The sequence below is a fragment of the Cuculus canorus genome, chromosome 1 (genome assembly GCF_017976375.1).
Source record: "Cuculus canorus isolate bCucCan1 chromosome 1, bCucCan1.pri, whole genome shotgun sequence".
Lineage (NCBI taxonomy): Eukaryota > Metazoa > Chordata > Aves > Cuculiformes > Cuculidae > Cuculus > Cuculus canorus.
In genome coordinates, this window is record NC_071401.1 from 53,193,550 (window position 1) to 53,218,766 (window position 25,217).

Genomic DNA, 25,217 nt, shown 5'->3' on the forward strand with positions numbered 1-25,217 from the left:
GTCCAATTGTTCATTTTCTTTCTAGAAGATTATCATGTTTGATTTATCATTATCTTGTAGCCACTATGAAGATAAAAAATGTGATATGGAAGGAGTGTGTAGAGGCTTTATGTGCTCACATGGAGTTACACCGTGTCTTAGTTTTCTTTGATGTGGGAATAATACTACTATAATAATCATCATCAGTCTTCTGCTCCCTTAGAAATTAAATCTGAAAAGAAACCCAAAATCTAACTTATTCTCTATCTTTCAACTAGATCCATGAATTAATGATTTTCATGTATGTGGGTAATGCGTTCTGGACAATATGTGCATGAAGATTTGACTATTTTCTACTCTCTGTATAAGCAATTATTTGGAAGCCTTGGAAGAGTGAAGAGGCTTTCTGGAAGCACTTCTTGCAGGGAGAGAGCTTCCTGAGAACTGTTAGTGGGTCTGTAGGCTTCCCACTAGACTAGACAGACGTTAATGCTTTTCTGGCAATTGAAATATTTAGAGGCAGAAACAGAGCTGTAACCCATGCATTTAGGAAAATATTGGCAGCCAAACCAAGCCAAATGCACCTTAATATCTGACCCAACCTGCCCTAATCAGTAGGATGAGACAGTCATTGTTAGAATGGTTCAGAGTTTGTAGCTACTTTATTTTTCTTAAGAAGGGCAAAGGAAATTTCTCTTTTGTTGCAAAACTTATATGAAAATCCTGTTGCTAATGATCCCCTTCTAAAAGTACTAAAGCCCTGTGGGGAAGTTGCTGGGTAGAGATATCTCAGCAGGGTGGTGGTTCTGGGCAGCAGATTGTACAGCAAACACAGCTGGTGGCAGCAGCCATGAAAAATAAATCCAGCCCAGATCTGCAATATTTATTTTTATGTGATGTATCTGAGATTGTCTGGATGTGTAAGAAGAGTGTTGGGACAAAGTGGGGAGTAAAGAAATGAAAAAAAATCTCTCTAGTAGAAAAATCTCTCTAGTGGAAAATGTCTGTGTGCCCATGCAGAAGCCTTGGTGCCATGAGTCCTGACGCACAGCTCAGGTAGGAGCCTCCAGAAACCCTTTACTCTGTCTGTATGAGGGCAGTCGGATCACAACTGGATAGGATTTCTTCTGCCTTTTCTGAAACACGCTGCCAACTGGACCAGGAACGAGTAGTTTGCCCTACTTACCTGTGTGTACCAACATGATAGATCTTCATTTGTTGCTTGGTGTTTTTTGCAATGTAGTCATTAAGCATTGTGTTTGGTTCTGATGATAAATGCTCAGGAAGAGCACAGAGTCTCTCTCAGGTTTACAAAGATGAAGTTTTGTGAGCCATTCCCTTTCTCCTAAACCACTAATAGTGCACCTTTTTTTTGTCAGCTGGTAGCAAATTTATTTTTAAAAGGCACGGGGCTCAGTACTGCTGGGACCAGCCCAAATATCTGTCAGCAGCAAACGTGGCATAATTGTCAGTTGTTGCCATTACTACCCTAAGCTGTTCAAATACACAGCTTACTAAATGCTGTCCTACTACTTGCAGAAGAAATTCTTAATTACACTCCTTTAGCCCTCCTTTTCCTTTCAAAGGGTAGAGTTATGACGACCTTCTCTTCTTGGCCACTATATAAACCCTGAGTCTTCATTCATATTTAGCTGAAAGGATTTTCATCTAGTACTGTGCAACAAATCAAAAACCTGCAGCAACCTGCAGATATTTTATAGTCAATCTAGCAAGACCCTGCAGTTTTCATACTGAGAAGTAATATACGACCTAGACAAGACTCAGATGAGAGCTTGTGAGAAAGACCATGCAGCTTTAAAATGATTGCTTTGAACACAGGAAAGAAATATGGGTAACCACTGGCATGTTCTGACCCAGGGTAGTCTTCCGAGAGATAAGCATACAGCATGAGACAAAGAACATCTGGGAGTTGGCAGGTTTTGCAGCTAGGTCATACCACTTGAAACAGAGATTTAAGCTGATGCGTATATAAACAAAACTTTTGAACGTTGCCCTGAGTGGGAATGTAGGGGGAAAGCTTGTTCTCCCTTCTGGGACAAGGAATTTTAAATGTTGCCAGAAGAGAAGTGTCTGGAGACAGCATCTACTTTTCAGGCTCCACATAACCTAAATAACTTCAAAAGTAAAGCCCTTAAAAATGAAAGGGAGGCTTTGGATGGTTCCAAGGTGTTGCAACATGCTGTAACTGGGACAAATTTACCCCATTGTTTGAGACCTTAGACAAAGCTGACTTTGCATGGGGTTTGTGTGAGAGAAGGCTGTTGATGGCCAAATAAACTGTGAACTATGGTACAACCACCCTGCAGAGCTGGCTGTCCCATACTTACATTCGTTCTGCTGATAATGGGTAAATGGAAAGTGTGTTCTGGGCCTGGGGTTGAGGTGTGAGGGAGGAAAATCTTCAGCAAGATACTAATCTATCTTCTATTGTTTAGTACTTCTGTTCAGAAATAATTTAAGGCCTGGTTAAAAAGAGTCATAGTCACTCCTAGAAAGAATTCCTACAGGCATCTCGCTGAGAGTCAGCATGGCTGCATTGTTGTTTCCAGTATAACACTACAAACCTTGATAATTGCCTGGCCTCAAACACTGAATGAGAGAGCTGGACTGAAGTGCTGAGATTGCAGTACATGTATCAGCAAAGTGAGGTGCATCTCACAGTCTACCCTAAAATCTCATCTGTGGTAGGTGAAGCCACCTAAGCCTTGCCAACTAGAAATGTGAGCACAGTGGGTGTATTCCCACTCTGTGAGGCACTAATCGAACCACTGAGATGCGTGGTTGCTATCGCAAGGTGGAACTTGTATTTAGAGCAGAAACAGTAAGTTCTGGTGTATATTTCTGCCCTCAGAAGGCAGCTTGGCTCCAAAAGTAAGATAGGCTTACTGGATATACTCCAGTGCCTAAATTTTCAGTTATCTGTCACTGCAATTTCACCACCTATTCATCCTACATATTTTAAAAAATACTTTTGAGCTTCTTTGGCTTCCTGTGCCAATACATTCTCCTTCATTTTTTGGACTCAACAATGGGATCCAGCTGCTTGGAAGTTTGGTGTTCTGTAACATAACTTGCAAGTACTGGAGTCCTCTATTGGAACTAGACACAGAGCAGATGACTTTTTCAGATGGCATCTTATTTCCTTGCACCTAGTTGGCATTCCTATATGCCCACAGCACTGCAGGTAGTTTGTATAAAATTAGACCGTAAATAAATCCTGAAAAAAATCTCTTTAACAGTGACATTATAAAGTTCCATGGTTATTGCTTCTCAGTGGTTTCAAAATCAAATTTGCTTTCTATATAAATAAAACGGTGTGAGATTTTTGCCTAATTAGCAGTCCTCCATTGAAATATGAAAGTCAAGCATTTTATTTCTAGCTTAGGGATTATTTCCAGCTCTGAATGAGTTGCATTACAGGCACAATAAAGAAACAACTGAGCTAGCTCAAAATGGAACTGGGGGTGTCAGTAGATAGCACGGTGAAGGCAGCACACAGCATGTTGATGAAACTCTGTGTATCTGTCCCATTGGTACCTGCTGGTGCAATGAGCCAACTGAGTAATCCTGTGAGTGAGACAGCTGGAAGATGATTAGCTGTCTGTAGATGTATAGCAGATTGCCTGAGACGACTTGAACTGGGAAGAGAAGGTGTGAATGCTGTCAAACATTATATCAGCATCAAAGCTGAAAGAGTGCAACTGTGTCTGTGAGGTAGCAGGTGGCCATTCCACCATATTGTACGATCTTAAGAACCTCCTGCATGCCTAGCTTGCAATTATAGCCCCAAATAATATTTCAGCTATGCCTGAAAAGTGAAACACAACCTCACAACTCCAATAACACCTTGCCACATGCCTTTGTCAATTCATGACTGGATTATTGTAATGCGCTCTACCTGGAGTGACCTACGAAATTCTCTTGGAAAAACGGAGTAGGAACAGAATATAGCCACTGCTTCATTTCTTACTAAGCTGTACACTTAGTACAAGAACACATTACACATAGCTTTAGGATCTGCTTCAAGATCTATTTCAAGTCTTATCCATTCTGATGTAAAAGATATTCCCAGCTAACTCTTTATCTTCTGAATTAACAAATCTGGATTTGTTGATATTGCAGAGACAGAACATAGTCTTAACCTCTTGCAAAAGGACTTTCACCCATCAGCCCCTGAACTTTACTAAAGATGGAAATTACCAGAAAATAACAGAGGGAGAACCCATTATTCTCTTCTGGAGTCTGCTCATGTGGTTAACCATCCACACTGTTAAACCAAATGTCTTGTTTCAAAGGTAACATTTTCATAAGGTCACCATCCAACTTATTATTTCTTGTTTAGATCAAGTTTTTTAGTATTTGGACTTTTTTCATTTGCAGATATGTACACACAACCACTTTGAGCAACCTGATCTAGTGTCCCTGCACATGGCAGTGGGGGTGGAACTGCATGATCTTTAAGAATCCTTCCAACCCAAACCATTCTTTTATTCTCTGATTCTCTGAGGTTTTCAGTCTTTTGTTGAAAGGCATTTTTCCTAGCCTCTACACACAGTCCATACTGTTCTGACTTTTCACCACTGTTGTTAAAGTCTGCATTTTAAAAAATGCATACCTTTTTCTAGAAATGATCTCAAGAGTTTGGCCCTGATGCCAAGTGGCAGAAAATCCCTGCATCTGTTCTATACAGCACTTGCCCAGAGTTTCCCACAGCCCACACGCTATGTGCCCTGAAGTGTGCCAGTTGTCTGGGCAAAGCATTCTGAGGGTGATGTTGGGATAGCAGATTCTAAGATAGTGGTGTAGGAATATGCTGGATTGAGGAGATCAAAAGCAGGTTGACTTTGTGCCCCAGCTGCTGGCTTTTGGGAATGGTTCCTGATATCGTTCAAACTGTATCTATGTCTTGGAGGATGTTTATTAGTGTGGGCCAAAACTGTGATGAAGAATGAATTAACATGTGAACAGTGTAGGTGATCAGTGGTCCAACCCTTGATGACTCCAGCATGTTCTTATTCAGTGATGTAAGCGGACCCATCAGTTTCATTTTCAGACAGTGACATAAATCCTTTATACTCTTCACTGCTGCATGCGTGATGGCTAGCCTTTTTTTCCCACAGCAGGTGGTAGTCTCTACCTTGCCTTTTCTTGCTGTCTTCTCAGTTCCTCTAAGTCTTTCCTTTGCAGGATAGTCTCATAGTTTTTAGGTCTGGCAGGTAGTCATTGTTCCCAGGTACATGACCTTGTATCTGGATCTATCAAAACATGTTCTGTCTAAATGGGCTAAAATCATAAGTGACTTAAATCACTCTCTTGGGCTGTCCTATTCTATATGATATTTATTATGTGACCAAAAACTACCTGCAAAACTCATACTGAATTCTACCAATAAAAACACTGAATTCTTCAAGATCTATTCCTGTTCTCCTGAGGCCACCAGGCGTGGGAAGATAAGAGGTTTAGCAGCATGGTTACTCGATGTTTTCAGCTCATTCCATTTCTACAGGGGTCTTCCTGAGTCAGCAACTCTGCGATCCTACCTCAGATGATGGCAAGTACCAGCCTGTTGGGGATGTCCCACACCATGGCAAGGGGAGCCAACTGGCTGCAGCACTAATGAAGAGTCCCAACTGTGATAAAGACAGCAGCATTGCCACAGCCATACTGCCTCTAAAGTCACTGTTTAGAGGACTAAGGCATTAAAAGAACCAATACTTCTTCCAATACTATTCACTACTAAGAAGCATTCATCTCACCTAAGTATAGTTACTTGAAAAGTAAAAATTTGGGCTAGCCTAGTTGTGTGAACACCCACTGCAGTAGTTTCTAAAGGTCAGTTCAGCCTGTCTTGAAAAAATGTATGGCTGGATGGCTTTTGATGACTTTACAGGGAGTCTAGAAGCCCATCTTGGGCTCATCTTTATGTTTTAATGTGCTGGAGTGACGTGAGTTCATTTGTAGTTTACACATCAGACTGGACACATCAAAATCAGGCCCTGGACCATACAGATTTGGGTGCAGAACTCCCAGCTAAGAGACAACCTCAACAACATGAAACATGTCCCTCTAGGAGAGATAAAATTCTGAGAAAGAATTGACATAGAAGTCTGTGTGCTATTTGGAGTGGAATGAGGGAAAAGGATGGACAAGGGGTGCAGCTACATCATGGCAGTCAGAGATCCTTAGGCTAACCCCGAAAAAGCTCATTACAAACCTAGGGGCTGGATGGTAGCATCGTTTTAATTGAACCAGTTAGTCCTGTGGAGAGGCAGGTCAGGAGGTGCAGAATGGTACTTAAATATCTTCATTACCTCTAGGACACCAGTTGGCAGCTTCCCATGGTGTGGCACAGTGCAAGGTGGCAGAGATACACCAGCTCACACAGAGCTTGCTTCTGACTTTTTAGTCTGTGTTAATGCAGAGTACAGAGCTGACCCACGACACATTTTCATTTGTAAAGTTCAAAACTGGAGGGAAAAGAGCAGCGGTATCTCATTGAGTAATCAGAAACCACTAAAGACTTTGCGTAAGGGGAGGGAAAGAAAAAAAAGAGACCTGAAATAGATGGCAACTTGCCATTAGGTTACTTGTGGGCAGTAATAACAATTAGGCCCACAGGGATAAAACAGCAGCTACAGGATGAAGTCTTGTCCTACAAAGACTCTGCTTTCCTCACATGAAAGCCTCAGGGGTCTGCCCCCCTTCCACACTGTGCAGCTTTTCGGCATATTTTCATTTCAATAAGGTATCATGGAAATGAACTGGAAATTAGCCAGTATCATTCTTTCTTCTCAGCTCTCTCTGTTTCACAGTACAATGAACTGTGCAAACTCTTGAGGCAGGCAACTCATCTGCTTGTTGTTTTTTGCTCCCTGGCAGTTATAAGCTTCTTGATTAGCTGGTGGCCACAGGTGCACCCCGGTTCCTGGAAGGCAGCTCCCCCAGCCACCGTTTGGAAAAACGTAACCCTGAAGGATGAAGCAAGCTTTACCTTCAGAAATCATGCTGATGTGTCGAGACAAAAGCTCCTGATGCAGTTCTGATACGTGACTATGAATTGTGGGATTCAGGCTCAGAGCCTGCAAGTACAGGGTGGTGTGGCTGAATAGTGACAATCAGATGATACACAGCTTTAGCCTTAAGTGAGATTTATGGCTGAGGCTGTTCATGATGCAAAAAGTTTATCACTGTCAAAAGACCGAGAGAAAACAGGCTCTGCCCATTTTAAACTGTTAATTGTAGAGGTTGTTCTCTGTTGAATGGAGTTACAAGCATAGGATGTTCAAAATTTTCTTTCCTAAGAATTTTTGAGTCTGCGAGTCTGAAAAACTCAGCTATATGTATATGTAATATATGTATATGATACAAATATGCAAATAAATGTATACTTTTATCACTTGAAAACATTCAGATAAAGACATCCCAGATGCTCCAGATGCTTTTGATTTTACATAACCTCTTGCATAAAAATAATCTCCAGCATGGCTGTAGTGCGTCACAAGTGAAGACCTATTGATCCCTCAACAGTGATCCCCCAGACAACGTATTTCAGCTTCTATTAGTATGGGTAGATATCAACTTAATTTTTCATGGTAGGACACATTAAATATGCTTTTTTAAATTGGAATAAAGTCCTACAGATAACAGACTTTGAGCTGCAATGAACGACATTTACCAACGCTTTTCGCTCAGTTTAATTTAATGAGAAAGTTCCTCCATTTTTAGATAATGGTTTTGAATGAAAATGTATTTGAGTCAGTTTGAATGTAAATTATTTATGTGGGAAAAATGTGCAATTTTGGTAAAATGAGGTACTCACAGCTTTTCTTTCTATAGAGGAATGAGTACAGATGGATTTAATCTTAGTACTAGTCCTTTCACCTTAGTGCATCACTTATGACATCTGTATAAGAACAACCAGGAAATCTAGATTAAGTCCTACTAACATGGAAACACTAACATTCTTAGCTTCCATTACAGGTGGCATAGAAAAGAAATGTTCTTGTTTAAAATACGATTTACACCAGTTTCCTTTTGCACAAATTGTCTGTTCCATAAGTGTGAAACATCTTGGCTTTTATTTTAACCAGATTCATAATCCTTGAGTAAATTACTGCCTTGTAACAGTGTAAGAAATCAATCTAATTCCGAGTCAACCAGCTGCTCATACACAGAGACCTCCCTGTGCAAACACACCCCAGTCGAAGGTTACTCACAGCGTGAAATCCACAAGTGCTACAGGCTGACGGTTGAGCATCCTCATGCTTCAGAGAAACAATAATAAGAAAATGCTCAATTTCGCAAGGTGTGTGGTGAATAACAGCACACAGTGCTTCTTTTCTTGGGGGAATATGACAGGATTCAGAGTTGTCTCGCCCCAGCAGAGAGATAATTGCTATAATTCATTAGAGAGGCTCGTTTCCATTTTTCATTACTGGAGCAAAACTTTATAAACAGCGTTGAAAGGAATGGGAGCTTTTATTTCCTGAGGCTGCATTTATAATGATTTTAATTGAAACAACCAGTTGAACCAGCCTATACTGGTCATTACATTTGCTGTCTTCTTCCTGTCATTTTGTAGTTTAATTTCTTCATCAACTTGCTCCTAGTTTTACATGCTCTTTCAATTTCTCTGTCTTGAGGCATGCAGTAAGTAAACTTATTGGCGGTGATGAGTTAGCATAGTTTCTGCAGGCTCCTCTTTAGAATAGTCTAGCCAACATCTAACATTGATCCTACATCATTTATGTTTCAGCTGTGCAAAGAGAATACTTTCACACTGGGAATGACTTTAAACTATGTCCTAATTTAAGATAAGCCTATTTATTTTCCCCATGCCCTTGCCACATTTGCTGATCAAAGACATTTACATCTAAACAAGTTTTGTTTCTTGCAGATGCTTTGCCTGTCTTATTTTATTCTACAGTACAACTGCTTATGAAGCTGAATTTATAACTTAGCTATCGTATGCATAGCCACAGCCTGTGATGGAAAAAGCAAAGTATTAGAACTCTACTGCAGACTCAAGAGAAAGGCAAAGCTGTGTCAAAAGAGATGAAGAAAAACAAAACAAAAAAAACAATGAAGGAGAGCATAAGTTACATCATTAAAATCCGTGAGGACTTTACCAGTGTGACTATAGTTTCTATAAGATTTGGCTTGGACTATGCAAGCAGACAATCTGAAAGCTCTTATTCCAACAGCAGAAATACTGAAGAACTGGAAAGGTGCAAAAAACCACAGGAATGAGGACAGTGCTCTCAGATCCATCCTACTGCAAGTTGATGTCTGACTGGGAATGGCATTCTCCAGGACTCTTGCCTGGACTACGCAGACCTACAGATGTAATCCAGCTTCTGGTTATGCATCAAAGCAAGGAGATACCCAGCTAGGATTTTTTTTTTAAAGCTCCACTTCAGAATGTAGCTCACAGTCACCCCCAAACTAGAATACTTCACCCTTCTGAACGTTTGGAATCTGTAAAATACAGCTGCATTTCTGCTTCAACCTGAGACAGTAGACTAGGCCAGAAGCTTACTATACTTCATTTGTTATTTCTGTTTCTAGGCCTGACTGAAACCAGATAAAGAACAAACATGCAAGAATTATCTGCCTATACCTCCTACCTGCTTTTCAAAGGAAATACAGTGGCCAAGGGCTGATGTGGTCAGGATATGAATTTCTGACTCAAGTTCCTGGTGCAAAAGCAATGTGTTTATATGATTAATAGATCCATCATCTTGTCAGAAGCCCTGAAAAGGATTGTGTCCATAAAAATAAATAAGAAAAAAAGTACCATGATTTTTTTTCCAAAATGTTTGAATGCAATCAGGTGTGGGAGAAAAGGTAGAGTCACTTTTATTTTATGTGAACTGTCTTACCCATCCTCTGTTTATGTTGACGTGCTTCTTGTGCTCAATTATTTTGAGAACATATAACAACTCATATTATCCCACAGAAGGCTTCCAGCAGTTTAAGAAATGTACTATCAAGCCAAACCTCTGCAATGTTTACACTTCCTTTCAAGGTGGTTTTAGCAATTTTATCTAATTTTATTTTCTTACTTAGGAAAACATGGCAAAATATCAAAAGAAAAATGTGCAGATGAGTGCTCTTCATGGAAACTAGATGGATGCTTAGCACCTTCCCAAGCCAGGCTAACCTTGGGCTTTCTGATTAGCTTGTTGAAATTCAAACTGATTTGGATCCTTTCAGGTCTAATACCTCATCCGATGAAGGGCAAAGTTAGCTCAGGCTGGCTTGTATCATATGCACCCCAAAGGCTCAAAGTTGGTCATTCTGTTGGTGAAAAGCACCTCTTGGCTTTCCTTCTGTATTCACAAGTGGGCTAATCAAGGCTCATGATTTTGAACTCCCTCCCCTGACTTTGCAGTGCAGAGTAGCTGCTTACTCCTGTGGTGGCAGCCTGTGTGGTGTGCTCTGCACTCAAAGCTGTGGGATATTTTCACCAGGCTGCAGTGCAGTGCTGGTGTCCCCTATGGTATAGGCCAGTAGGTATAGAGCACTAGGCACCTTCTTGCATTTGGCACATTGTCGTGGCTTTTCACATCCAAAACCTACACAAATTGAAAACTCTACATACAGGAAAAAAGCTTTACTGCTTGACTTCTTTGCCTACTGGAGATAGGAGACAAGAACACCCTTTGTGTTTCCAAGCAAAGACTTTAAGAGCTTTGACCATCCTTGAAATTGCACTTAAGCATACAGCCAATTCCCAGAACCAAAATTCCTGGCCAGCTCACCCCCCCTCCCCCCCCCCCCCCCCCCCCAGCCTGCACGTTCACAACATGGGGAAATTTGTTAAGGCCTTTCTGTATTGTGTCTTTCCTCTGTGTGCTCCAGGGCATCCTCAGTGGAGAATCCAGAATCTTTCTCTGCATCACTTTCTCGGTGGCTGTCATATTCCATGAAACAATTTTTTTTTTTGCCAGCTCAGCGTGGATCCCTACATTGGCCCATGAAAATCATGTTGCCTTTCTTCTATACAAATCTTCACCCAGAAACTGTAAAAGAAAGTGAGTGTAGGTTCCTGGAGGTTATAAATGGTTTCATATGAAAGAGAATTAGGACAATTTAATTTTCCTATGCTGGACTGACCCTGAGGAGAGTTGAAAAATTATTTTGACTAAGCAAATATGATATGGGAGTCACATAAAGACTGGAGAAAACCATATGGAATAACAGAATCTTATTTAAATAAGCAAACTTTCTAAACCAGAATAATATTTAAATAATAACAATAAACAAATAAAACGCTTTCCTTGCTCTGCCTCATCCCCTCATTTGCCTCTGTAATTCCGTTATACCAACATCTTACACCTATGATTTCTGTCTGACAGCCTCTTTCCCTATTTACCTCTAGGTGAACTTCAAACTGACTTTTAACAGCTGCCTAAATATCCATAGTTGGGATTCTTTGCTCTGTCTGGTTTCTGATAACAGGCAAAGCTCGATTAACTTATCCTGATAAGTTACTATGGCAACTTCCATCAGTGCATTGAGGATGAAGCATTCACAGGTATGTTCTTATCAGTGCACATTTCCCCTGACTGTGCCATTCAATTCATTAAAACTAAATGGTGAATTGTGCAAATGAAGGCTGAGCCTTGAAATCCTTCCTGGAAGTTTGTCATTAGCCTGGACTATAGTGTAAGTATTGCTTTCTTTGTTAGAAAACACTTCAGCAAGCCAACAACTAGGACAATAAGATTTCAAGACTAGATAGCATTGCATTCAGAAATGCAATGAATCCTAAAGAGAACCTTACTGTTGAACTTGCCCTAATCCTGTTATCTGTCACTATTAATAGTGCAAAATGACAAAACATTCCTGGCTGGTTCAGGGCATGGCTACCTGAACAAGTGCAAAGCATGTTTGGATTTTCTAAGTGTCAGACACTCTAGTTCTTCACATGGGGAAAAAGTGTAGGTCTAAATTCAGCTGTATGATCAACATACAGTAACTGAGCCCTTCCTGAGAGCCTGGTAAATTCACTTGCATATGCTGGAGAGATTTCAGAGTGGCTGTGATGAGTGCTCGTGAGCAGCTGTCAGGGTGCAAAGTTCAGCAACTTGCTCCTGTCCTCCTTAACAATCACTGAATACTGGCCAAGTATGACTCACATGCCAGAGAGGGCAGCCTTGGTCATTTGGTCCAGGAGGCCAGAATTAAATCTTTAGGTGGTTATAAGATGCAGAAATATCCTGGTCACATCTTCTTTCTTGCAATTATGCCCTTTTAATCTCTATTTTCTCTTTGATAAAGTGAATGGCTGAGGAAGGCATGAGAGTGTTTTAGCATGGCTATGAGTGGCCTTGAAGTGATTATGGTGCCTTTGCCATGGGGAGACATTAAGGAACAAATGACATTGAAGAATATATCCCTATATATCATTAACTACGTCTAGATTTCTGAAAGAGTGTTTGCCAGCTGTGTTATTTCACATTTTAACACAGAAATAAATCAGCATTGCAACCTATGGGAAATGGGATTTTTTAAATGTGCTTTCTCAACTAGCTTGAGAGTTCCAGAGGTTTTGTCTCAGGACATTACCAAGTCAATTTGCAGCTGGTCACATTCCTGCACATTATACAGACAGTATTTTTTGTCCAAACATGTAGGTCTACGTGCCTATATCCAGCTGATTTCATGATAAAAGAGATTTTTAAGGGAGTCAGTTTTGCCGCACTGATTTCTATCAAGAAAGGAGTGACTTGATGAAAAGAGTGATGAAGCTGGGCCTCTCTCTGCAAGCAGAGAAGAGGTGAGTTCACCGTTTTCCATTTAACAGCAAAAGTCTTTACCTGTGTGAACTCTGGCTAAACTGGGATTAAGGAGCTGTGCTAGAATGTGAATGACCTTTGTGACATGCAGGTGAGATTGAGACAGGAGCTGTCCTCTTATTTCCCAACGATGTGGCATCGCAGTCTCGGAGATGGGTTACAATAAAGCCAGCCATGGTTTCCCAGTCCCGTCAGTACTTGAGAAAGTGCCTTATATCTCATGAAGAGGAGGGTATTCAGTCTCCAGGAGTCCTGTATGAATGTCTATATTGCTTCTCTACTACTCTGCACTTGGAGCTGTAATCTGAACTGAATTGGTGAGCATAAGTGATAAGAGGAAGACTATGACAACCTTCTCCTCTTTCCCTCATGGTAGAAACTGAGGTTACCAATTCAGACTTCTTGGAAACTTGGAAATTATGAAGATCATGCTTTACAGAAAAAGCTGATTAATTTTTCTGGATCACTCCATTCCCTTAGTTTAAATGGATGCTTAGAAAATCATACAGAGATATTAAGTGATGACTGAGAACCCTACATCTTCTACTTCAGAAGAAAAGAATACTTGAAAGGAAGATCTCATTAAGGTGTTCAAGACAGGAAGATATTTCTAACATGTGTTCAATGCCTAGCACAGGGTAACCACTTGTTGCCAAAAGAAAAGAAGTAGAAATACCGTCAATGTGTATGATACTAATTTCATAGTCTGTCCTGGTTTGTAGACTGAGAGCTCGTAAGACAAGTGTCCGAGAATGAAATTCATCTTGCAGGACACCAGAATCCACAATCAAGCTACAAACTCTTCTTCTGCAGTCAATGGTGAGAATCAGGAACTTAAGGATGCAAGTGAGTCTTAATCCAGTAGAGGTTTCTAAAGCAGATCTGATCAACTGTGACCTGAAAGTGCCTATTTATCTCAGCTGGCTGTAAATAATACAGCATTTGCCTAGTTCTAGGGTTAGATACCTCTATTTTGTCAACTGAATTTCATCTGAATGAATGAATAAGAGTTGAAAGGATTTTAATATATATATTATTTCTATTATTTCTAAAATGTCTTTGATTTTTAAGACCATTAACATTCATTGAGAGATCATGGGAAAAGGATGTTTCTTTCAGGCTTATTTATTATGTGATGCATTTTTTTCTATAAGGAACTGATGCTTTTCTCAGCAGAAGAAATGCATTTCTTAAATTCCTGCCATTTCTGCATATGTATCATACTTCTAATATAAGAGCACTGTAGGAATGTTGTATTAAAAAAGGTGATACACTTCAAGGAATTAGCTTTACATTTTAGTCGTTGTAGCAGTTACTTAGGTAACACAGTTATTATGTACTGGAAATTTTTATGAGCTTGACTATTTAAGAAAAAAACCTTTTATTCCAGTCTGTTTTCATTTAGGTTCCTCTGCAGTATTTATGCAGTTATATTAGGGACTGTTAAGAGCTGGTTATCTGTTAGCAATGTGGTTTGCTCCCATACATATGAATAGCAATGTCAGTTGTCCAGCAAGCTCTGGCAGTGAGTCAGACTTGTCTGACTTTAAAAGCTCTCAGTGGGGGTGTTGACGTGTGAGAGGGGTGTCAAAACCCCTCCACCGGCAGTGAAGACTTAGAGTGGGATTCAGTTTCCTTCACACAGGTATCCAGTGCCTTTGCAGGCCTTCTCTCTTCCATGTGCCAGTCCTGGTGTCCAGTAGGATCTGCACCATACCTGAGACCCTCGTGTGAAGGCCCTAGACACCTCTCTTTGGACAGCCTATTGACGTCTTTGTCAGTGGAGTCTAGGGAGTTATCCAGGTAGCCTCATTTTAGTCTAATTTATGATCTTATGAGTAGCTTCTAGATTTCTCATTCAGTGCAGAAATAAATGAATCTAATGCTGTTTTGGAGTATCCAGAAGACTGAAGAACTCCTGTGGGACCCTTATCACGTCTGTTAGCTCCTTGCAAATGCCTGGATAGTTCAGTGCACCTCATCTAGCACGAGGCACTTGTGTTTCAGCAAGTGAATTCTGCCTGTGATTGACCACTTGACTAGCTCTCCATTGCTACCATGGGAGATTAACAAACTCAGCTCTACATAACACCTATATTATCGACATTGAATAAGACACAGTGAATTCCATTTCTTATGTACCAGAAACGACATGTACATGACATACATTTAGTGCAGAAGAAGAAAAACCCAAGAAAACCGACAAAGACATGTACATGATGGTCATTTATGATTGCTGCCACCATACTACAAAGCTGCCAGAACTTGTAGTGAGCTGGGGAGAATCTACAGTCCCCGGTGAGTACATCTAAGTCCTAAATTCTAATAGCATCAGTCACGTTCATTTCAGCAGGGCTATTTGTGAAGAAGTCAGGTATTGATTGCTTAGCAGGGTTTAATCTAACTCAGCTTTCACCCTCTGTAAGCTATATATTTTGTCAAGCCTTGAGTTCTTCGTAGTTTGTGACACAGAGACATTGGCACTTGCAGGTAGTTATTCAGGCAGTACCTGACAGATGTCTACATTAGACTGCAAATTATACCCTAAAAATATCTGTTTGCTTAACCAACTGTGGACATAGCCCATGCTACTAAGTCCTAATTCTGTAGCTGGAGTTCTCTGTTACCATGTATCTCAGCATATGCCAGAATGGGATCTGCTGGAGTGTCTTGAAAGTATTCTCCTACTGGAGAGTAGTACGGAGTGGTAGTGTGAGGGCTATGCAGTTTGCCCTAGTGTGAAGCTGTGATGCTGCTAGGGTCTACACCCAGACTGAGGATCAAAAAAGTGCTGCTGGGTCTGCTACCAGATGCACCACCTTAGACTAGCCCTTAGTTGATGATGAATAAAATTAGATATGATGAATCCTTTCTTTCCCCCTTCTCTAGTATTGTTAGGCTTTGCCATCAATGAATATCTGTAACTAGCCACTCGGGCTTTGCTGTTTACAGGCAGCTACGTTAAAGAAGTATCCAGTATTGCTATCCCAACAACCTATGATTGGGAGATGAAAGATAAAATTAGGAAGAAATTAGGAAGAAAATATTGGAAATCTTTCCTAATGTAAAATATTTGGTTTTGACTAAAGAAAGTTCACAAAAGGGTCACTGTCTGTATGAAGGTAAACCTTTTTAGTCCTTGTATTTCACCTCCCCTCTAACCACTATTAATACACATAAAAGTCCATAAAGTGTCAATTTCTGTCTATTACAACCCAAGAAAAATGTATGAGATATTTGGCTTGGGAAATCAGTTTTCAGTCTCCTGTAATCTACGATTTGTTACAAGTGGAGTCCCGCATTGCACACTTCTGTTATGAGTCCTCAATATATTTGTGTGCTGCAGTCTGGCAAAAAAAACCCAAACAGCTGCATAAGGCTGGAAGGAACTAATTGCTAGTAAAATATAACACAGATTTTTCTTTGGAGAGTGAGAATCACTCTTCGCAATTAATTCAGAAATTATCAAAGCTTTAATTTCTCTGTTTGCATCTACACTTGCGCACAATTAACTTTGTTGCTGAAAAGACATTTTATAGTCTGCAGTCACTTGCACAAAAGGAACCTCTGTTTCTCTGGTGGTAAATGAACTGGTGATATATTACAAACTCCATTATTTATGGAAACTTAGAACTTGTAGACTGTACTCATATTAACAATGCAAGAATTCATTACAGTGTAACACCTTTCAGGCAGGTAGTCAGTCGTTGTTACTGTCATGTTTCTTGGAAGCATCTAAATGAGCGTGGTTTATGCACCGCAAGTACAGAGTACAAGCCCTGCTACCAATTTTTAAACCATATTTTTTCTTTTAATATCACGTCAAAATGCTAAAGTGCAGAGGATGTTTATATAGTCACTATCTATCTTTAGCATTAACAAGAACATTAGGATTTCACTTTTCCATCTGCACAGATTCATGCACAGGCACGTGAAATGAAATGTGATCTATCTTTCAGCTCAAAGAGCAGTGTTGATGTATTTCCTGCTTAGATTCATCTTCCAGAAGCTTATAATACAAACTTTCTGTATATTGGAAAAAAAAAACCCTCTAGTCTTTATTGAGCAGAGGCTAAAATATCAAATGGAAAGAAGAGGATTTTAATCAAGATTTACAAGGGAGAATTGCCATTGAATAAAACCTGTGCAGCTTCTGGAATGAAATATATTTGCTGGAGACTAGCCATCCTTCTAGGCACCTGATGATACCATGACAATGAGTATGATTAGGAGCAGGATTAGAACTATCTATCAATATATTTTATAGACCAAAATATCCTTTGTGCGTATTTGATTCATAGAACCTAACTCCAAAGTCCAGCGTTATGGTTACATTTAGACATCTACGAATTGGATGTCTGAGCTAATCATCCAGATTCTCTTCATACTCAGTGGGGAGAAATGGGTAATTCAGAGGGTAATTTAGATTCTTGTCATCTCTAAATGAGGATCTTATGGAAGGTCTAGATGTGCTCAATTCTCTCCATTGATTAACAAAGGAATGAGGTGATAGCTCAGACTTAGATAGCAATGTTAGAAACATGAAAAGTTAGGGCAGATAAATCCCACTTTATTTTAGTCTAGCTTGATATGGCACAGATGTTCAAACTCCAGCCTGTATGTCCTGCTTTTCTTTACCCTAATAGGCAAGCTCAGGAATCACACAATATCTCAACAGCTGAAGACCCATGACTATGCCATTTCTTTATCTTACCGTGTGCAGACAAGTCTAGTAATCAGAGGTGGATTCTGTCTACAGGTTTTGTATTCCCCATCTCTGTAACAGGGATACATAATTCTATTCATACCTCTAGGACATTCCTGGAAATGAGACCCTCAGTCAGTCTTCACACCCATCAGGTAAAGGAAATTCAACCAGTACTAGCAAGTACATTTTTAGAAGATACTCAAGCAGACGCTGTGTTCAATGAGACAGGCAACACATCACTACTTGGGCAAGGCAGACACTGCATGGTAATCAAGATTGTGCTGGGTTTTTTTTTTGACAACTAATTAAGGCAGAGAGCTGTATTTTCTGTTACTATTGGAAGACAGACTTCTCTTACTCATTCTTAGCAGTGTCCTAACAGCAGACAGACCCATTCCACCTGAAGACAGAGCAACCACTGCAATAGAGCTCTTTTGTAGTAACTACCTCGTGCGTGTTACGGAATGCAATGCATTAGATACAGCAGCATGCAGAACCATTCAGCTGGGGTGTGGAATAATATCACCATTTTTAAAAACAGGGCTCTGGCAGGTCTCCCAGGAGAGTTCTGACAGCCACCATCATTCATTTGACTTTTCCACCTAAACTGGTATTAACCATGAGGAAAAAAAGTGTTCACACAGATTTAAACTTACTTAGATATTGCTGTGACACAGAAACTACGAATAAACAAAACCTGACACTATGCAAACACCTAATTTTGGAGAACAAGGCAAATCCTAAATCTGACACCAAATGACCACAACAAATGTTGTAAAGTATATTTATTCATTGTGCATATCATATCCAGGTGGCTAATAAGTAATAGGACTCTTTAAACACACAAACCCTAAAACTGGAGGAGCTGTAGACTTCACATTTTATAGGCGTTATCTGCTAATTAACATTAAACAGGGTGAAATGGCATGTCCAACAGCACATCTTCTAAGGGTTGTGGGAGGCAGTGGCCTGTGGGAAGTCAGAGGGCTTCTAAAATGCCTGCATGAGCCTGTCATCTTCACTCTTAAGAGTGTGACTAATATCTCCTGAACTATGAAGTCTTTTACAGGCTCATTGTTTTTGTCTTTCCCTATGGCCTCTGTATGCAGAACATGTTTGAAAATTTCATCTCAGTGTTTTAAACTTTCTAAGATTTATAGGGTTTTATTCCAGGGCCTCTTGAGAAACAAACTGTAGAAAATAAACATCCTGTCTCAGGAAAATTTGGCTATTACTGCATATATTTAACATTGCTAGACTCTGGACTAAGTGGATTGCAACAAACTGAAACATAAACTCCACTTTCAGGAATACCCCAGAGGATTCCCAGAGCAATTCAGATCAATGTCTTCACAGTACACTCTCTTGTTAACTATAGTCTTCCATAGCTAAAATGCAAAGTAGATTATTTTTTTATTTGAATGATATTTTCTACTTCATGTAGTTTTACAGCACTTGGAAGGAATTGTTCACAACAGGTTCATTAGGTTGCTATGGCATTTTTTTATTGTAACAAAAATGATTACACAATGGAATAAAAAAAAAATGTAAAATGTGACTGAACGGACAATTAAAATACATCCCAGTTTATTCCAAAACCAAATGTTTCAGGGTCTTTTGCTTGTGGAAACTGAGAATTTATTTACTTTTATTTTAAGGGAAGTAGGAGGGAAGATGAAAGTACACTATCCTACATAGTGTGACACAATGTATGCCTCTCCTCAGAGTAAAGAGCTTTAAACGTTTTCTTTTTCAGACTGGGTGCATGCTCGTCTACTTATCTACACAGCCACTATAGTGTACTTGAATGTAAATCACTTGCAAAATGCCATGGCCAATTTCTCAGTTGCCTATCTCCATAGTATGCATGTGCATTATGCATTATATGGTTAATAGTGCATCAGCTCCCTTGTGGAAAATCAAGAAAGTTTCTCTGTCCTCCTGAAAGAAAATGTGGAATTATTTTATACACGTCCAGCCAGGTCAGGCTGCAGTATGTTCTCAGGAGAAATTCTGGCTGAATTAAGGCAGCACTGTGCTATACAGTGATGCAATACAGAGGTACCTGAGGCAGCTCAAACGCAGGAGGTAGTAAGGCTATATTAGCATGATGCTCTCTGTAGACTAATTAGTCCTGCTAAGAAGCAGGATATAATAGTCCAAGATAAATGCTTTGAGGTGCTTCACAAGTGAGATGATGCATATATGCGTGATGCTACATTCCTGCCTTGCCCTTGGGCTGTGCTGAACCCTGCTGAGGGGGTCGTTTTTCTGAAACCAGGGACCTCTAGCATTCATAAAACTTACAAAGCTGGAAAAGTATAAGGGAATCTACTTTATGAAGCTCACACTGAGGTTTGGCTAAGATCAGACAGTAAGGCAGGGGCAATCCTCAGCCTGGGATCTTGTTTCTGTTGCTCCACCACTATCTCAAGGCACAAGCCCTGGAGCTGAATGCCACTGCAGTCTCCATTGCTGCACGTACACATGTGAGGTCTGAAACCATGGGGACATTTACACCAGCTTTAACTCACTGAGGGAATACATGCACTCCTTTCTGGAGGTGAGACATCATCCTTGAAGCAAGAGAAAAATACTGGAAAGAACCAGTAACTCTGGGCACTGGGCAGAATTAAATCAGTCAGAATGCAAAACTACAAAAAGAACTGCCAGCATTTTAGCCTACAAGACATACACAGAGTAAAGATGGTGAAGATGAAACTTAAAGAAGTGTTTTGCCCAGCATTGTACAAAGACAAATGGGAATGAAGGTGAAGAATAAGAATACCAAAGCTTACACCATGTTGCATTGTCCTCCAGATAGTCCTCTGGGAAGCAAGAGGGAAACAGATTCAGGGAACAGAAAAACAAAACAAAACAAAACAAAATAAACCACAGGTTATACCAAACAGGCAGCTGCAGAGAAGATAATGTCTTTATAAGCAGTTGATTTTAAATGAGAAATCTTAGATCATACTCTACATAAGCAACTGAGCTCAGTGGTTAAAATTATTTAGTTTCTGACAGTATTTCTCTTACTGAATGTTATACGTACTTGCTAGATGCTTAGCCTAAGGTAGTTACTTTGTAGTAGAGGGATAGGGAATGATTACTTTGAGCTGTTTAAACGTATCCTTTAGGATGAGCTGCATCGTGCTTTAGAAATATTTGGTCTCAATTAAGCCTACATTTAGACAACTAAACAAAGATCCTTATTTCTCTCTGTTAACATTAAAAACTACAGTCACCTAAGCTTCAGATCTAGATAGCTAGTTGCAGGTATCTACACTATGGATCCCTATAGCGAATGAGAAGAGTCCTTACTTTTGCTTCTGCTACAGTCAGTAGAGAAATAGGATGGACTCCAGTTACCTAAATATAGGCATAGAAAGTGAATTTAGTAGCTGTGAGGTATTCCATCTTACTACCAGCCAGGTGTCCTGTAACTTTGCTTTTATATTTGGACATCTTGAAGACCTCAATTAGCATTAGGTGACTATGTTTATGTAGCTGACTTCCACTTAAAGGGACCTGCAGAGAAAAGCTGGGGCTCAGTTCTGTTCTTGCTTGGTTGCCACATAGGAAGCATCCTCTATGGTGTCCTACTCAGCTTTCAGCTGCCAGACCAGGAGGGCATGGGCATCTCAAAGGATCATCCTATCTACTAGCTCAATTAGATGTCTTCAATAATCTTACGTGTCTCAGTATCATACATCCTTTGAATATCTCGGTTAAACCTTGTATTTCTCAATTTGTGAGAGGTGTCTGTGGCAGATGGGGTGAATCACTCCCCAAAGATGTATCTCTCTCCACTGACTTCAGAAAGAGCCTGACTTTTAGGCCCTGTGATGTGAAGACATGATTCAGTTGCTTGAGCATAGGTATCTTGCATTTCTTGAGATGCTGCAGTGTCTTCTACCCAGCTCCTCACTGCTGCTGCAGAGTTATATTGGTCTTTAGTTCTATGCCATATCTGCCAGTCCCTTGTTTCATATGCTCTGGAGTGCCTCAGATGGTGCTTTACATCTGATTAGACAACTCTTTCAAGCTCTAGATAACTTTCTAAACATATCTGATGTATTTTAAACCAGCTATAGCACTGCCTTTGTGGGATATTTAATTTTTTAACATTTCTCACAATTTTTTTTTGATCTGTTAACTGTTTATTAAGTCTTACTGGTTAGCTATGATAATAACAGAAGGAAGCTGCTCTTTCTCTTGAAACAGAATTGCTGGATTCGTCACACACGTTCAGGCAAGGATGAAGTAGCACTTTCTTGGAAGGGTTCAGTACCTGATGATTTCAGTTTAGGCTTCTTATGAAGGATGCTTTGTACAATGTATGTGATACAACATGCTCATCTGAACTAAGCTTATAAATATGAGCAGGTTATAAGGGATATGAACAGGAGTAAAAGCATTGGTTCAGATATTCTGCATGTTTTTATAAGATTGAGATGCAGAGCGAATACTTTCTAATCTTGGTCTCTTCTGATGACATGCTGTCAAAGACAGATGAAAGCAAAGTTGTTCGTGACTTCTTTTGAGGTTTGCATAGCTGCATGTTTGAACTTTGCAATGACAATTTAAAGTTAGGTGGTCTGATGCTGTTTTATGAATACAAACTCCAGAACAGACTTCTCAAAGCACTAACGCAAGACTTAACAGTCAGCTGACTTGCAAGAAAAGATTTGTTTCTTATATCAGTTATAATAAAAAGTGGCTTTAACTATTTGATGGTGCTATCAAAATACTAGTATTGCTGTACATTTGCATTAAGCAAGCAATAGAAAATGATCAGTGTGCAGACAGGAAAAATGCTGAGTGGGATTCTCCTCATGTTCTTTTGCTTTGCAAAGGTTAGGAGGATCTAACTGAAGCTGATACTCTAGGCTCTCTCCATAGTTAGTGAAGAGAGATACATGACTCAGGGAATGATTCAGCACATGAAATGCTCACATCTACTGTAGTCAGGTTGATCGGTGTTCCTGTAAGGCAGGAGTGTAGCATTTACATCCTCCTGAATAAAATGATCTAAGTTGGTGTGAGATGCAGCCAGTGACCTTTCCCAAGTGCTGCTAAGGGATTACCACTCTGAAACAAGGTCTTCTGCTCTAATCCATGTTAACAGCCTTTCCTAGCTACAGCTGAGGTCAGTGGCCACATCTGACTTGAGGGATGATTGGTCTCAACCCAAAAGAATATTAATATGTGTATCAATGCCATTTGGAGATGGATTTGGTATCAACACTTGTTGTCAACAGGCCATGAATAGTTATTTCAAATATCACCAGCAAGAAAAAAGTAATATATATATATTTATCCTGAATGCTTCTACAAGTAACAGCAGCAATGCTAAGCTCTTTGTTTTTTTCTGAAATAATGCATGAAAAAAACTAGTTAAATCATATGGAGGTGATTCTGCCCTTCTACTCCACTCTTGTGAGACTCCTCCTGGAGTATTGTGTCCAGTTCTGGAGTCCTTAACATGAGAAGGATATGGAACTGTTGGAATGGGTCCAGAGGAGGGCGACAAAAATGATCAGAGGGCTGGAGCACCTCTGCTATGAGGACAGGCCAAGAGAGTTGGAATTGTTCAGCCTGGAGAAAAGGGGGCTGGGGAGAGACCTTATAATGTCCTTCCAGTACCTGTAAGGGGCCTACAAAAAAGCCAAGGAGAGACTTTTTACAAGGGCATGTAGTGATAGGACAAGGAGGAATGGGTTTAGACTGGAGGGGTACATTTATGCTAGATATTAGGAAGAAATTCTTCACGATGAGAGTGGTGAGGCACTGGCACAAGTTGCCCAGGGAAGTTGTGGATGCCCCCTCCCTGGAAGTGTTCAACGTCAGGTTGAATGGGGCCTTGGGCAGCCTGAGGTAGTGTGCTAGTGCTGTCCATGGCAGAGGAGATGGAACTAGATGATGTTTAAGGTTCCTTCCAACCCAAACTATTCTATGATTCTATGATTTTATGATTCTATGATTCTGTGACTCTACAATTCTATGATTCTATGATCTGCATTGGCAATTTTCATTAGTTACAGCCTTTAAAGGTCAGCAGCATATGAGACATCTCTACTTTATTCAGGATGCTGCTAAACGTTTTCGAAGCTTGTCATTTAAAAAAGATATTAATGTGTTTAAAAGTATTCTCCTTGTGTGCTTGTAGAATGTCTCTAAAACATGCCTTTTTCATTGTTCAAATGCTTGAACTGCCACTACAACATAAGAGGAAACCAAGGTGAAATGTGTTACCAGCCTTCCTTTTTATGTACTTCCTTCTGCTTCCTCTATTTGCCACCTTTAGCTTTCTCCAGAGTATGACTGAAACCTACAGGCTTTGTTGACCTTTCACTTTACCTTGGCCAATTGTAGGTCAAGATCCAGGCCTCTGCAATGAGTAATATACAAGAGTTGGCTCTTTGATTCTAAAGTGAAGGGTAAAATTGAGAACTTGCAAACATGGATTGGGCATTACCAACCAGATTTTTAGCCTGCTACACTGGTTTATAAATCTACTATGGTAGAAAGACCTAAGTCTACAATGGGGGTAACATCTTTTCTTCTTCTCCTTTTAGGGTAATCAGGCTACACCATTTCCAGAATAGCAAAGATCTAACAAAAATTGCTTTTTGCTGCAAGGTAATCCCTTGTACTAACTGAAAATGCCAATGTGTTGTTTTAGTTGAATTGCAATGAAGATTGACAGAATACAGTACGTAGATAGAATACAGCATAGACAGAAGCAATTGAAAAGACTTGGCACTGTGGAAAACTACTGTAACGGTCAAAGAAGTTTTCTGAATGATGATATCAAGGAGATAGCTGGGTCCTTAACTGAATTAGTGTATTTGGGTTCCTGCTCAGTGATTTAAACTGCACATCAGAGAAACCTCTAGACATTTTAGGCTCAGGATCAGAACCATAACAAGACATTTTAATGCCCTGGTGCAGCCAGCACTTTCCTAGTACCCAGTGCAGGTCACTGAAACCTCATATCCCCAAGTAATGGTGGCTGTTTCCAGCTGGGCAATCCTCTCTCCCCACTCTTGCTACAGCCCTGAGCATGACTCCTAGACAAGACAGACAAACACTGTGCAAGTGTTCAGCAATAGACTTGTCAAGTGGACGGTATGAGCCTGTTTTGATTTAGATGCTTTACAGCACTTTAATTCCACTCATTGGCTTTACTTTGAGATGATTGCTGAGACACTATTAGCAGCTATAATAATTAGCCCACTATAAATCTATAGATGTACAAATAGCAGGAACATCAAAGTCTGAAATGTGAATCCAATGACTGGTAGTAAAGGAAATAATCCTACGTTAAATTCTTGATTTCAGAGTGATTGAATAAATAAAGTGAGATTAATGATCACTGTAGTTTTAGCTGATAAAAGTGAGATTTTGTGATGAGTGGAAATAAAGCAGTAGTAATTTTATAATTAAGTAAGGAAATGGAAAAAATCAATGTTCCTTTGTAAGTTTATGTGTTAAAAAGCCAGCTGTTAAAATTGCTTTAATACATAAAAATGTTTTTAATAAAAAAAAAATAAAATATTGTTGTAGATCACTTTTCAAAGAGAATTTATACTGCAAAGTACCTGCTGTGGCTCATCTGTTTTTTTGGTGTCCTAGAAAGAGCTTATTCCCTTCTAACATCTTTATACATAAAAAACCGAGTCATATTGTTCTCCTACAAT

At 39.9% G+C, this 25,217-nt stretch overlaps 1 protein-coding gene across 3 annotated transcripts in view; it reads right to left on the minus strand.

Annotated features, from left to right (window-relative positions):
* GPC6 (glypican 6) overlaps positions 1-25,217 on the minus strand; it is a 757,324-nt gene that overhangs the window by 51,567 nt on the left and 680,540 nt on the right. Inside the window, exon 7 of one of the 3 annotated variants that reach the window (XM_054070836.1) lies at positions 20,310-20,339. The exons of 1 other annotated variant lie outside the window; for it this stretch is intronic. In XM_054070836.1, the coding sequence (XP_053926811.1) occupies positions 20,310-20,339 (30 nt within the window). Of the gene's footprint in view, positions 1-19,077; positions 20,340-25,217 lie in introns of those variants that run through there. One more of the 3 variants, XM_054070856.1, reaches the window with a different exon arrangement.